The sequence below is a fragment of the Vigna unguiculata genome, chromosome 3, assembly GCF_004118075.2.
Source record: "Vigna unguiculata cultivar IT97K-499-35 chromosome 3, ASM411807v1, whole genome shotgun sequence".
In the NCBI taxonomy this organism is placed as follows: domain Eukaryota; kingdom Viridiplantae; phylum Streptophyta; class Magnoliopsida; order Fabales; family Fabaceae; genus Vigna; species Vigna unguiculata.
Genome location: NC_040281.1, coordinates 45,050,439 through 45,066,939, shown reverse-complemented (window position 1 = coordinate 45,066,939; position 16,501 = coordinate 45,050,439). Strand labels below are relative to the sequence as shown.

Below are 16,501 nucleotides of genomic sequence, written 5' to 3'. Positions count from 1 at the left end.
ACAAGCTCTTCCTCAAGTGTAAGTCCCTTCACATCGGTACTTTCTTCTCGAGCGGAAGCATTTCATGCCACGGGTACCTCTCACTTGTATCACCATTCATTTTAACTGGATATGCTTATCTGACCCACAACAAGAAGACTTTTGATTCAGAGACTCGTCTGAGCCGGTCATCGCACAAACATTTGGCTCTGATACCACTGTTGGGTCTTTTGAGAGAGGATCACCAAAGAAGATACAATACCAATGAGACATGAGTCCAACTCACACATAAGGGATTCACACCAATCTTAACCCAAAACCTTAAGACAATAAATTTATGGATTTTCATTCTTATATGATACTCAACTTTCATTTGCATTTTTACTTAATGTAAGACTTAACTCACACTTAGATTACCAATATATATATATATATATATATATATATATATATATATATATATATATATATATATATATATATATTCAAGATTTAAGCATAATTTTATTCTCAACATATTAAATAACTACTTATTATATTATTATAAAAGGTGCATGAAGAAGCATTTTAAAAATATATTCCAAGTCAGTGTAAAAATGTTGATGGTTTAACCTTACACGGTCTAACAACTATTAATTTGACTCTGGTTATTATTCATTGACGAAAAAGTATTGGTGAATTTCAATCAATGATAATTAAAACTATTGGTGTGTGTTACGTGAATTGAAGTCACTTTTCAGAAACAGAAAAGAATAAATTCTGCCCACTAAATCCTAAAAAGAATCTTTCATTTTTTCTTAATCTTTTTAATTTTATTTTGACCTAACTACTTATTTTAAGGGTCTAAATGACCTTATTGGCAAGGAGTGGCGTGTAGTGAAAGGAAAAGCAAATAAGGCCGGCAGAATCTACCAAAAGTCAAAATACGTTTGTTTTTCTTTATTATTGGTCAAATTGTGTTAACTTTTACTAAACAATATTTTTATCACTTTTACATATTACAAAAAATTATATAATAAAACTATGAATAAAATAATTAATGTCATTTTGAATTTTGAAAATAGCAAGACGCTTAAAAATAAAGAAGTAATTGACGACTTCATGGTTCTTCTTCCTTCCTTTACTAATCACATTTATTATTATTCTCTACAATAATACTCATGATAATATTAGACTAATAACCACCCATAATTTCGATATAATGTTGTCTTTTTTACTATAAATAAAATTAATTAGAGTGGAAAAACAATACATTTTTATCACTGCAAAAATAACCCCTGTTTGATACAACAAAAAGACAAAGTAGTCCCAATTTTTTTTTATGGTGTAGTATAGAGGAGACAAAGAAAACTCATTGTCGTCTTATGTCATTATCCGTTAATCATTTGAATATTTTTTTGTCTTTATATAAATTTTAATTATTTATTATTTCAAACTGAAAGAGAGAGGAGTATGCCACAATAATTGATCCATATTAAAAGTTAATTAAAACAAAATAAAATTTATACATAGTCGCAATGTTTGTTGAAAATGCTAAGTAATTAAATGCTATAGCCACCTAGATATATGCTTTGTCCACAAGTAATGGTAATCTAATTCAAAAACATAGATTTTGCTTTTTCAAAGCTGCATGTTTCGTTCATTTGGTTAAAAAAAATCAACACAAAAAGGTTTTTAGTCTCTACAAGTATTTTATGTAAATATTAGTTTAAAAAAAAAATCATGTATGACCACTTTAGCAATTAAGAAGCATGAACATTAGCCATATTGTATATATTACGTGTTACTTTAAAATAATTGTTGATAATATGATCTGAATGAATGCGTGACATGATCTATAATACTAAGAACTAATATATATCACTTTAGAAATTTTCAAAACTCCGATAATAATTTTTCAAAAATTATATTGAAGTTTTTTTGGTATGTTTCTTGGAATACATGATTTATTTTACAATCATAATAGAGAGTACAAACGTTGATGGTAATAAAAAGGTCAGAAGTTAAAAGATTCAAGCAGATTAATACCATTCATAAATATACAAAAAGTTTAAACGAAAGAGTTGTTTTAATTATTATTATCTTAGTATTTTAATAATGCATGAAAAATTAATGTGAGATTATCCAAGTGTGAGTGAGGCACGTGAAATGGAATGTTAAGGACATGCGTCCCTTGTCATTTCTCTTGCCTTTTCCTTTTCACCCAACTGTGAGCTCCTACCCCACACTCTGTCACACTCAATACTTCTTTTTCTTCTTTTTTTTTTTACATAAATTTATTATATTTTTAACAATTTTATGCAAAACAATATATATATATATATATATATATATATATATATATATATATATATATATATATATATTATAACTTTTGTTGTGTCTCTACACGTTTTTCAAGTGGTGATCAATATTGTAAATTTCCATTAATAATTTTTCATTATTCTATATTATTGATAAAACTATTAATATTGATTCTCGTAATCTTGCACCACCATTCTCTTAAGAGTACGTTCGGTAGGTTTTTTGTTTTTAGTTTTGAGCAACTTTAATAAAAAAAAACAATTTTCAAAACACGTGGTAAGTTTGAATATAACAAAATAAAAAGAATCTGGAAAGTAAAATATTTTCTTATTATGTGAGTTTTACTGTAATATTTTTTTAAAGGATATTATTCCCGAATTAATTCCAATTTTCAATTTTTTTTTCTTTCACCTTTATACGTTTTTTTTTTTCAAACTTTATAGCGTAAAAAAAACTGGTTATTTTTATATAAGTCAAATCAACTACACTCTTTTATTCTTAGTATAAGACATTTCGGACATAATTACAGATGTCAATAAAATTTGGTTTATTAATATTATTGATGTACCAAATTTATTCTTTATTATTAATAAATTTTAAAATTGTCTTCTAATTATTTACGAATAAAAACATATTCATAATATACAAAACAAGAAAGATGAAATTTAATGCTTAAATAGACATTTTAAAATACCTTGTAAAAATGACCATCGATCTACTTTAAGTTATGTCATACTTTAAGAACCGAAGGGGAGGGGGTATTGCATAATCATTTTCCAGCAAACTTGTTTAAGATAAAAATTGACTTATAATTATTATACATATAATTATTAATATAAATACTTAAATATGTTTGAAATTCTTAAAAAAATACTGAGTTTCAATTTTAGTTCTTATAAACATTTATTTTTATTCATCATATGTCAGGAGCCGATTTTAACCATCGGTAAGGGAGGATTTCACTAGAGATAATAAACATCAATGAGACTTGAGTCTAACCACATAAGACATTGACACTACTTTCAATTCAAAACTTTAAAATATATATGGATTTTTATCCTTATATAATGTTTTACTTTCTCATTTCTAGTCAATGTGGGACTTAGACTCACACTTGGATTCTTAACACTTTCTTGTGATTTCTCTCTACTATCCTATTTCTTTCTTTAGGATGATTATTACAGTGACGATGGTGTTAATGTGTTGGTGTTTGTGAATATTTTGGAGGCCATTTTTATGATATGATTTAGTAGTTGTAAATGTATGGTGGTGGTAGACACTTTTCTTCGATTGTATTAGAGTTTTGTGGGTCTGAGTGCATCATTGAAATAGGTGCTTACATCTTTACTATATATCATTAAAATTGAATTATGGTTATTTTTGGGATTTTCAAACTCTGATTTTCAACACAATGATTCATTGTATGTAAATTAATATTAGTATTTTATCAATATTTTAAGTTTTTTACATTGAACCTTTTATTTCATGTAAATCTGTATCGCCCACGTTAATCTACTACATAACATAAAAAAGTCATAAATATCTAAGGCAGTCTTATAAAATGTATGAATTTTGGTTATGCAGCTAAAATATTCCTTTAATTCTTATCCTATAAAATTCCAAATAATTTTTTTAGTCTTCTAATACTCATTTTAAAATAAATAACATTTAATTACAAGTTTTTAAGAGTCTTTTTATTTCAAATGTAACGTACAAACATTATATAATTTTTGCAGGTTTATTATGCTAAAAGCTTTTATTATATATATTATTTATAAGGCGAAAAGTGTTTTTGTCACATCTTGTTGGAGGATTCAGAAATTTGAACATACTCTTGTAAAACCAAAGCAAACTTGAACTTTGATTCCCTGTTCAGTATATGAGACATAAATAAACGTACTGAAAATAAAAACAAAGCAACAGTTGATAAAGGTAAAGAACGAGAAAGCACTTTCTTTGATGATGGAATTTATTTATACTTTTGTTGTCAGAAAACTGATGTTGCATATGAAATGGTTCATTCTTTTTATCAGAAACGGTAAACAGAAGAATCCTTGGTTCCCACGATCACTGTCCAAACTTCAAGATATAATAAAATTGGTCTAAATATTATTATTTTTGTCAGAAATTCAAGTGAGAAATTCAAGTGAGAGTCTAAATCTCATATTGATTATAAATAAGAAAGTAAAATATTATATAAAGACATAAATTTATTATTTTAAAATTTTAAATTGAGAATGATATCAATACTTTACATTATTAGACTTAAATTTTAAATTTTATTGATGTTGAGTTTTCCAGTGAAATTCACTCCGTTAACCTAATAATTTTTTGTTTTTGTTTTTCTTTGTTTTGAATTGAAACTTCATTCCAGACTCAGTTGAAAGTTCTGTTGCTACCCACTAACTATGGCATCACCATAATTGAGCTCCCCACGTAAACATGCCTCTGCAATTTCATTTTTACTTTACACTTTGAATATTGATTTTTGAAAGGGATAAAGCAAACACAGCACACGAATCTGAGGCTTGTGTATCAGTACTTGATGACCAACTTAGTCAGAAACTGTGATGAAATTACACGATTTGTTTTAGTTTTTAAAAACATACTAATAAGGTGGTTGAATATGAAATGATACCACTCCATTAAAACAAAAGCTCTACTTCAACTGTCTCCAATTAATTTCTTCCACGTTTGTTAGGCATGTATATATTAAGTGACATGTCACCTTCTAATGAGCCCTTGAAAGTAATTATAACAAGTTTTAATGCAGACTTAACTAAAATCTGGAAAAATGATGCTTAGCAGAATTCACTTTATCCACTGTTGATTTGCAGGGATATGTTGATGTTGTCAGTTGTTGCGTTGATTTAGAAAAAGATAATTGGCAGAGATATGAGAAACTCAAAAAGGTTTTATCCACTGCTATGCCATAGCAGTGATTATTATGATACTTAGTGGCTAAAGTCGTGCAGAATATGATTATGTTATTTGCTGCACTTGATTTCTAGTTTTGACTTATGGCTTATAATGATGATTGATAATGCTGAAAATGACTAGCTCAAAGGCTGTGTCATATTGTATTTGGAGCCATATGAGTCGGCTTTTTTTTATTTTTAGGTAGTTTTATCATAAATTTGTAAGATAGGATCTGTTAAATTTTTTCTTTTGCAAAAAATTGGTTAAGTTGTCATGGAAGAGAATCATATTAAAAGTGAAATTCTCTTTCAGTCGATTTTTTTTTTTCTCAAAAAGCAAGGTTGTTAGGGTTGACTTTCTATAGATCTCACAGTGAAGTCGTTATGTTAGAAAACGAATTTATTTTTATTCCATCTTTAATTTCGTCCTTCCATAACGATTTAATCTAATTTTGAAAAAAAAAATTAACAGACCCTATTTTACAATATTATAGTCAAATCCTGAAATACAATAAAGTTCATATGAGTCAGATATTATTGTCATTTTTGCCCACTTCATATTTCTCTACATGTAATATCTTGTCAAATATTGTAAATTTAGTGAAATTGTATCGAATTTGTAAATGGTCATGTGAAAAAAATTAGTAAACTAAAATTAGTAAACTATTAATACCAGATGAGATGCTTTTATTTAATCATGGTTTGGTTGGATTGAGTTATTTTAATTAGTTTGATTTCGATTTATATTTAGTTAGAATTAGGAATTTGAATAATTTAGGTAGGAGTTTCTTGAGTTTTATTACTCTATAATTTAATTTTTGTTGGGTGATCCCACAGGATGAGAGTATATACAAAATTCTGGCGAGTGAAAGGTATTTAATTTGAAGCACATTAAGCCATAATATTTGAAGGCAATAATAATAGATGACTTTCTTTGGAAAGAATTTGGATATAAAAATAATAAGAGTTTTGATTTGAATTATTACAACAAATGTTGTTTTTTTTTTTTTATGTTTGGTTTAGTTAGCACACTGCTGAACTATTTTAGATATATTCAAATAAAAAATTAAATTAAATTAACACTATGCTAATCTAAAAGACTCATCTCTTCACTTAAATTAAGTGAGACAAAAATAATAAACAATCAATTCATTGTTACTCGTTATTTATTATTAATATATTATTATTATTATTATTATTATTATTATTATTATTACCGCAACTATAACTATGATCTACTATATGGTCATTGGGATGGAAAGAAAATTGCTCTAGTATATACTTAAATGAAGTTTTTTACTATATAGAGTACAAGTAGCATGATACTCGATCTATTATTTATTATTAATGATTTTTATTTAAATAATATTTTAAAATTTAAATGAATAAACTAAAGTTATTAATAAGAAAACGTTAATTATTATATAATTATTTAAAGTTTGTTTGTTTTTTAAATTTGTACTTTTTATTTAGACTTATTTATTACACAATTTTATTTAGATTGTATTTTAAAATTAACTTTTCATTTAAGTTTATATTCCGAATAATTATTTTTAAATAGTCTTGTTTAAAATTTAAAAAAAATAAAACAAAATTATTCATAAATGACAACAATTTATTATTTCAAACGGATATTAATGCCACACACTTTTATAGATAGAGAAAATAACAAATAATATTCGTATCTGTCTTCTCTAATAACCATTTTCTTTATGAGCTCTCTTGTAACCATTAACCACTTGCCATTCAGACAAGTACCACCATTATGGTGATTGTTGTACTTTTGTTTCCCCAACTTCAACACTATTCTCCTTATTAAAGCCTAAACAAAAATCTTGCCAAAAACAATAACAAATAGTAAATATTTTAGTCGTTGAACTGAATGGAAATTTCAGAGTGTTTGGATCAAACGAAGAAATGTTTGATGAAATTGATGAAACTAATGAAACTAATGCTAGCAATGGCCACCAATCAAGCACCGCACTATTAAAGAGGATATGCTTATTTGCTTACTCTCCCACTACCCAACAACACATGTACAATGAAATAAACTCAATAATAAATACATTCACCACCAACAACACAATCATCATTTCCTCCCACTCTCTCTTTTTTCTTCTTCATTTATCCCACATTAGACAACTCAAAACTTCCATGTATATTTGTGATGTCAATAAAGGAGAAAACTCAAAGTGCAATGGAGATAATCCTTCTCACGCTTCATTTTAAGATTTCATTTCTTTCTTCTTATTTTCTTCCATCAACGTCATAAATGTGTATCACCGGTACAAATATATGAGTTAACTAGGAAAATAAACTATCATTATATGAAAAATCTAATTTTTGATGATACAGTGACATTTTTAAAATACTGTTAAATAATAGACTATGGTTGAAATAAAACCGTAGCATATACTAATATATGTTATGGTTCATTGAAAAAACCATACACTAAGGTAAGACAATCTCACTTTAAATTACAATTATTTCAAGAAAACGTAATTTATAGGTTTTACTTATTGTAGCCTATTCTTTGACAGCATTTTCATAAATGTCACTGCATTAGCATAGACTATATCTTTCGTATACCAATATATGCTACAATTCCTTGGAGTAACCGTAGCCTAAAGTTAGACAATCTCACTTTAGGCTATGGTTACTCCAAGGAATCATAGTTTATACTAATACGGTTTTATCTCAATCGTGGCCTATACATTCCCAAATAGGATTATTTTCTTCGTTGTTTACTTGCTCGTGAAAGTAATTATGCCTCATGTCGCTCTAAAACTCGTTCTTTTCCTCCATTGTTGCGAAAGATAGAAGCTTTTTCTTCTCTTGTTCTTCTACATTTTGGTTTGGAAGTCCTCACATTCAGGTTTGTGTTGATTCATTTTGTTATCTTCCTCATATGTTTGTATTTAGCCTCTAACTAAATCGTACTTGTACTCAATGTTGCAGTCACTACCCACGAAGAGAGTCACTACCCACGAAGAGAGTAGCTCTTTCTTTCCTTTTTCTTTCTCATTTTGGTTTGAAAGCACCCATGTTTAGGTTCATGTTGATTCTCTCTCATTTTCTTCATCCTCTATTCGTTTTTAGCCTCTAAATAACTTGTCTTTGTACTCAATGTTGCAATGACAACCATTGGAAGAGTGAGCCTTTTTTTCTTCTCGTTGAACTACATTGTGACTAGTCTTTTTGGTCCTCCCATTGTTGCTACTCTCATTATTGTTGCATCACCCTCCCATTATGAAAAACGTAGTATATTTCAGTATAAATAGACTACGGTTCTAACACGAATATAATATACTACGATTCGTTAACCGTAGTCTAACATTCAATTGTTGTATAAAGCCTTTGTTACGTCAGACGCTTTTGATACATTCAAAATTTTAGAAATCCAAGTATATAATGAAAGTTTCACATTGAGTACAAAAAATTGAATGACATATAAAAATCATTGGACATTAAGATTTTGGATTAAAAATAATGCCTTTTTATCTCTTATATTGATTTATTAGTTATTTATTAATGTTGAATCTTCTCCATATATCTCTTTAGAAAATTCTAAGAGTGAGATCTAGTGTTGATGAAATTTGTTAAGTCCATAGTATCACTTTTATTCTCTTTATCTTTCCAAGTCTTAGTCTAGCCAACTATTTTATTAAAAATATAGCTTTATATGTATTGACAAATTATTTTGAGAAGAAAATAATGTGAAAAGAGAGGAAAATATGAAAAGCATTAATGCTTCACGTACTTGCCACATGCTGAAGAAAGTGGAAAACGAAATGCTGCAAAATCATTTAATTTGCGGAAAGCTTTTATGATCCGAATTGGTCCGAAAGAGCTTGCGTATCTGATGACGATTTTCAGAGTTTATTTCTCGTGAACCACCAAGTTCTTTATATAGTTTAAGGTAAAAGAAAGTTATTTTTATTTTTCTAGGACAATGAAGAAGCCGAAAATATATGTATTGTTTCTATCAATTTGTCAGGGAGTGCTTGACATTTTTCTTTTTGGTTGAAAGCGGCACTTTTTGAATTTGTTCTTCACCCCAAATAAACTGAAACCAACACTCTTTTGATTATGGAAAGGATAATTCAAAACACACACACACAAACTCTGAGTACACCTAAAAACTACTGATAATTTATAAATCCTCTTTCTCTAAACCCATTTAAATACTTTAAAGAGTATATAATCATAAAAACTCGTGAACGTAAGAAACATATAATATTTCAAATGCAAACAAAGAACTCAATAACGCAACAAAAATTACCGTTATATAAAAATACTATCATGATAAATGTAGCATTACATTCATTACATTAAACAGTCGAAATGATTTCAAAAGAACCTTCTGTGATAGAGATTGAAGCACCACCATCACAAAAATGAATTAGTTTAGGCATGTCCATAGTAAGCAAACATTTGCAAGCTAAGATACAAAATATAAATAGGGGCAAAAATCATATTTAGCACCACTGTTTAATACATCCATTTTCGCTCCTACTCTAATCTTTTATTAACTTCAGATGGGAAACAATCATGGCTTTTAATGGGAAACAATGGTCTAACCAGAATTTCTATCACCCCCAAAACCAGACTCTAGAAATCTAGTTTTGCTCAGATGACTGACATCACTCCACACTTTTAAGGTCCATTTGTCCTCACCATACAGGTGAAAAACACTAACACTTGTATTGAGTACCTTCCCAGGCCTTCCGTTTGGACATGCCCACTTGTAAAGAGCTCTGATGAATCCTCCATGAGTGACAACGACTACTCGCTCCCCTGCAATTACAAGTCTAACATCAGCCTAATATAGCAATGAATGGACTTGGAAAAGGGATGCAATAGCTACAAAAAACATGTTATGCTGATGTGTCTAAATGAGATTATTGCATCTCAAATCAATCTGGCAAGGTTGGGTGGGTGGCAATTGGAAAACAGAGTGTAACATACTTATTGCACGAACTAAAATGATTTATTATCAAACCAACTATTAATTACAAAAGACATAATTTCCATGCTATGTCATCATGTGCCAGTGGCCTACCTTTATGCTTTAAGCCAATTCTAAGCAACGCAGATGTGCTGCGATCAAAAAGTTGAACAAGACTTTCTCCACCACCCTGCACAATTGTATAGATCAATGTTATGTATAAGCAAAACTTAAGGCATTCCGTATATTCATAAGGTGTCTGTTTGCATCAGGAGTCAAACGGAGTTTGGCTACAGCAGAAAACTTTTTCTTTAGGAAAGATTGACCTGGAAAGTGTGATTCTACCTCAGGAAGTGTGAAAACTTCGTTAAGCAAAGAAAACAAACATAACCAAAGTTATAATCTGATTGACAAAACATCAATTCATAAGAAGCTGTTACCTACATGTATGTTAGTATCCACATTTCTCAATTGAGCAGCAGGTATTAGTCCATGATTGATAACTGATTAATTTAGAAAAGAAGTAATCATTTGTTTTTCAAAAGCTCTCTTGGAGAGTTTATAAAAATAAGTGATTATTTCTTCAAAATAAACTGAACCAGAAACACATACATAACCTTTATTTTATATAATCTCAATTCTCTCTTTAATCATAACTGAGGTCATGACACCATCAGAAGCCCTTTTATAATGAAAGGCAATACCAAGATAAATGCAAGACATTTGCAAATATTTAGTAACGACATTAGACAAGTAAAACACAGATAAACAAGCAAGTCATACAATCTAAAGATAATGCAGACTTCCCAAGATTTGCAAGCATAGTCTATCAGTTTTCTCCTTGCATATCTAGAGTTTTTTAAATGGATGATGATCAAACCATTCTTAAAGCAACCATAGTTTGTGTGTTCTGTATCAAACCAAGCATCTCTCGTTCCTATTATATTTTTCCATACGTTATGGTATCTTTCAGCTGCATGTTGAAGTTCCATATGCAGACAAAAATATGCAATTTCAGGGAACCATCAGTTATACTCATCTTCCAAATTCTAAAGGACATGACCAAATGAGCTTGAGGAATGTATATACTGTATTATTAGGAATTCCATGCATACAAGATGGTTTCTATGAAACTTACTGGTATTTCTTCATCTTCGTTCTTAGAAATAAAAGCCTTGTAAGCTATGGGATTAGTTTTTGCTATTTCATGATAAACATGGCCTTGAAGATCCCCCAGGTTTCTTTCCCGTAGTTCAGAATCCTTGACAACCTAGAATTTCAACCAAAGGAAAATAATGTTAGGATTTAGGAAAAAGAATAGAGGATCACAAGTATGAAATATAGTAAAACTAAAAAACTGATTAACACTGGAACTAGTAAATAGAAGAAAAAACCGGATTTTAGTCAAGAATCCAATTATTCAGACATGTCCTCTTTTCCTTCTCTTTATTATCTAGGATTTAACTCTTTTTGATGTTAGAAAATGTGTAAAGTTAAAAAATAAGTGTTAAATTTGAACTAGAGTACAACACAAATTTAGTCCACTTCAAATCAAGGGTGAACATGCCTTACTTTATCATTTTAGAGAAGTCAAATCCCTTTATCTTAACCCAATAACGTCAACTCTATGAAAGGAAAAAGAATAACTAATCTCTGTGTACTTCATAGTTACTAAGAAACAGCAAGATCACTTCAAGAATAGTTCTTAGAATTTGGGTTATAGCTTTACATAATCCCACAATCAGTTTATAAGATGAGAACTGTTCAAACCTTATGAACACTACTTAGGCCATATCACTACTCATGTGGGATCCCAACCCACTAAGAGTTGATAATTTCAGTGGTTCCACTTTATGATGTTTCATTCAATCTCTCTAGTTAGTCACTTTTGTAAGTTGGCTTTCTGAGACATTACAGCCTAAGGTGACTGCAACTAAGGCTAACAATAGTCAATCTCTTGTCCAGATACTGATAAAAGCCAAAAATGTTTTAAAGCCTATAAACCAAAAAAGCCAATGGACTTCAAGCGTAAAACATGATAAAATGGAAAGAATTATTATACTTGTAATTTGTTACAATTGAATCAATAATATGAAACATGAAGAAGCCTTTAAGCTCAAACCTCTAGCCCTCCGCACTTGGATGCAATTATCTGTGCTGTTTCAAAAGCTCTTTGCAAGTCAGAGGAATATATAACAGAAGCCTTGGCTTCCCTGGATAGTCTATCAGCCACCTCAATTTTATAATTGACAAGAATTAGGGTCAATAAAGCATAAACAAAAAGGTGTTCCCTGAAAATGGAAAAATGAAAAAAGCGGAACTTACCACAGCTGCTTGCTCTCTTCCGTTTTCATTTAATTCAACATCCAGGTGTCCCTGTTTACACATGACTGAAATTTGAATATACCAAGGCCAGAAAATCCCAAAAAGGAGCCTCATATATAAGAAACAACGCACAAGAAAAAAAATTAAATAAAAACACACAGATGATAGATATTAATATCATATAGAGAGACTAGGAGCCTTAAGAAGTTATAAGCTATACTAATTGCCCTTTCTATGGTCCATCATTATTGAATAACTGACACACCCACATGTTACCCGCAATATTCCTTCTAAAAGTTATAATTTTATCTTTCAATTTATTAACAGGTATGTAACATTGATCGTTCCCTGCAAATGCAGAAATTTGTAACTATCAGAAGAACACTCCATATTTTATTTTGAAGTCATATTTTGAAGAACGTTGCGTATTTCGCCCATGTTTGTAGAGATGGTTCATTGTCTTTTTATCATCCAGGTTATATTGAAGTACTCCCCAACCCAAATAGTAATCATCAGAAAATAGTACCACAGCTGGTATTTAATGAATATACTAATGAATTTAATAAATAGTTTACAAAATATATTAATTATTTAGAAAAAAGGCACTTAAATCAAGTGAACACTTAACATCACCAAAATCCATTTTGAACTGAGAAACTTTAAGGAATTAGGTCAAGCGTGTACCACACAAACAGAGAATGATGACAGAGAAACCCACAAATAGACTGTAGAAGGTAAATAAGAGGAAGAACAAGAGAGAATCACACACAAAAACCAACATGATTCAATTGAAGTGTTAATGAACTTCCATCTACGTTCATAGGAGAATTCACTAATCTAAATGATCACAACTTCATCATTTCTCTCACACCAAACTCTTCCACAGAAAATACAACACAAATGTTAGTCATAACTCATGGTACAAAGGTCCTATTTATAAAGTATATCGTTATAACTGAGACAAGTGAAACACCCCACGGAAGACACATGAATAGTTCTTCTGATTACTAAACTGAAAAGTCACTTATACACTTTCACCAAAAAGTGTACGGACTAGACGATCTATGGAGACCATCTACCAAATATGATAGAAACTGCACATAAAACATTTGACAATCTAGCACAATCTAGGACTCTCTAGTCAAGATTTTTAATGAGTCATTCTTAACAGAAATACATACAGCGGTTCATGAAGGAAGGACACTCCATATTTTATTTTTTTTAAATACAACAACGTTATTAGACTTTATTATGCCAATTTTATTACAAATAAAAATAACATGAATTACATATGTTAATTATTGATTTTATCGATCAAAAAGAGGTGCAGAATTGAGTGTTCACATAAAATGGTTCATTCCTTTGTAAAGCATTTATTTGGAGGACCTAAAATGCAATATTCAACGAAATCATGAAACCCTGTTGGTAAGAGAGAGAAAACACCTGGATTTTTGCAGTAGCATTCCAAGCTGTTTCGCCATGACGCACCACAACAATTTCCGCATAATCAGGATGCGGGCTGTTTGTTACCAATTGGTTTGAGAATGAAGGGTTATGTAAAACTGAATTAGAGGATTGGGAAACGTTGATTTAAATAAGTGATTTTGGGTTCTCAGAGTCACAAGCATAGGCAGGCATGATATTAAGACAAAGAAAACGGAGAAAAAAAGGAGGAACCTGGAATGGGAATCGTCATTGATGGAAAACTCGGCCATGGTATCTGAGTTTGTGAGGGAGAGAGTGAGTCAGAGTGAACCAGTGAAGCTGCGTGGTTCCACCAAATTCTGAGAAAGATAAGGGCATAAAGATTGTTAAAGGGTTATTGGAACAGTTTCCTACTCCAGAATTGTTTACAAAAACAAATATTAAGAAACATGAGTCCAAGAAAAAAAAATATATATTTTAATGATTCTAACAATCAATTTTATTATATATGATAATTGAATTTAAATAAAAAAAAGTTACAAAAGTGTAAAAATTTTAAAGAAAGTATTGAAATAAATTATGATTTTAAATTATTAGCAATTATGTATCACATACCATAAATTACACTGTTAATGAAACACTCTACCCAACTTAGATCAAAACAACAATTGCTACCACGTGTGACACGTGTTTTCAAATGTCTGGTGTACCTATAAGAAAATAACGAGAAATCCTCCAAATATATCTACTTAATGTCTTCTTGATACCTGTTTTTTTATGAGTTTTTTTTTTTTATTTCATATTTTTCCATTCCGAAAATGACCCTTCAGGTAAGGAGACAACCGTCTCTCTAGGTGATTTATTTATAATTTAATATTTTTGTTTTTCAAAAATATTCATTGATGTAGTAGTGGATTTAAGATTCTAAATGCGTGAAAACAATTAAATCTTCTTTGGAATCGATTTAACAACCTTTTAAAGTAAAAATAAAAAATTGGGGAGGAGGGGGACAAAATAATTTTTTTTCATATATTTGGTAATAATTTTAATAAAATCAAGGAGTGTGCTTATCCACTCTCAGGTACTTGTAGGTCCACTCACTGCATTTGTGTATGATGTCATATGTCCGTTCAATGATTTTTTTTGTCATTTTCATGTGTTTTTACTATGTTATGTTTAAAACAAAGGATAAAGATCGAAAGTGAAGAAGTTGTCCTTTATCTGTTGGTCTAACACTTTGGTTCTATGTTGGTTTGATTGTCTTTTTCTTTCTAAAAAATGGGAAGGGACTGAATTGACCTTCTTTTTTTATTCTTCTTATGTGTTATTTTCTTGGTTTTACTGTCTTTTACTTATTCGATTTTCTTTTTCATCTTTTCTTGACGTAAATACTGTATTTGATGAACAATGATGGAACAGGACTACAATGCCTTACTACATTACAATTTGTCTTCAAAGGTACTTAGAAAGGAAATTTTGTTTATGATTGAAATTTTTTGTTCCATTGTTAATTACAAAGAGTCTCATATTTGTGTCTATTGCAATTATTGAATTAAAAGGTCAGAATTTTTGGTTTATCTTATTTTTGTTTTGTTTCGACTTTATATAAGAGTAGGTCATTGAGTAATGTGTTTATTGTTTTTGGTGCAACTTTAAAATTTGTTCATACCAATATTGTGATATACTATTAGAAGAAGATGCTAACTTTGAGGTTTACTTTTGTTTTAGATAATGTCTTTTGTTGTTCACCATAAACTATTTTGATGTTGTGGTTCTTATAGGTTTTTAGATGTGTTTTTACCGAATTTGGTTGAGTTGTTCCAAGGTGGACTCACTTGATTGTTGGTATGTCGCTAAACTTTGGACCACCACAAAAGGGGGGAAGTCCACCTGTAAGGACTTTGATGCCTAAGTCAGTAAAAGATTTAGAGTGAGTATATGAGTACATAGTGATTATGAGATTGTTATAATAAGTGCTCATTTTGCCTATAATTCACATACATTTTAGCGCTTATCTTAATTAATTATATTGCATATACTAAGATTTACTCCCTTTTACCTAGAATTCACTGAAAGCATTCAAATACAAACATGTGTGGTAACTTAATGCATTTCTAGATGAATTTTTGTACATTTAAAGGAAACAAAGTATAGCAGTTTGAGCCCTAGAAACATAGATAGAGCATTGAAGCCGATTTTAACAATATTCAAATTTTACTTCCACGGCTCAAGTTGAGAAGATGGTGCCTAAGTCACGCGAGGAAAACTTCATTATGAAGCAACCTAGAGCACCAAGTTTTGGAGCTCAACCATGGAGGAAACCCACCATTGAAGGAAAGTTTCTTGGTTGAACATCAAAGAAATGGTTTGGGCAATGAGAAAGCCCTCCATGGAAGGAGAGCTCTCAAGAATGGCCACCATGCTTGGAGCTACAACCAACTTCCCAAACTTTATAAGTTAAGGGGCAGACCCTTTTGTTTTCATATCTAGAATTTGATATCAAATTTCTTAGTATCTTTTTAGAGTCCTTCTATCTCACTTCACTTGTAATATTTCTTAGATCAGAGGAGACATGAGGAAGGGACAACAACTCCTAGGATTA

General features: G+C 30.0%; 1 protein-coding gene across 1 annotated transcript; it reads right to left on the bottom strand.

The window, feature by feature from the left end:
* Positions 1-9,470: 9,470 nt before the first annotated feature.
* On the bottom strand, positions 9,471-14,320 carry LOC114176137 (phosphoglycerate mutase-like protein 4). Its single transcript, XM_028061071.1, has 7 exons — positions 14,152-14,320; positions 13,918-13,993; positions 12,475-12,525; positions 12,272-12,382; positions 11,288-11,419; positions 10,264-10,339; positions 9,471-9,998 (listed from the first exon to the last, which is right to left on the bottom strand). The coding sequence occupies exons 1-7, from the start codon at positions 14,187-14,189 to the stop codon at positions 9,778-9,780; spliced, it is 705 nt and encodes a 234-aa protein (XP_027916872.1). The 5' UTR covers positions 14,190-14,320; the 3' UTR covers positions 9,471-9,777.
* Positions 14,321-16,501: the final 2,181 nt, after the last annotated feature.

Bases quoted from the DNA above. Each gene is read 5' to 3' on its own strand.
- LOC114176137 (XM_028061071.1), bottom strand. From the start codon at position 14,189: ATGGCCGAGTTTTCCATCAATGACGATTCCCATTCCAG. The intron at 13,994-14,151 runs GTTCCTCCTTTT...GGTAACAAACAG, and splicing joins AATGACGATTCCCATTCCAG to CCCGCATCCTGATTATGCGG. The intron at 10,340-11,287 runs GTAAGTTTCATA...ACAATTGTGCAG, and splicing joins ACGAAGATGAAGAAATACCA to GGTGGTGGAGAAAGTCTTGT.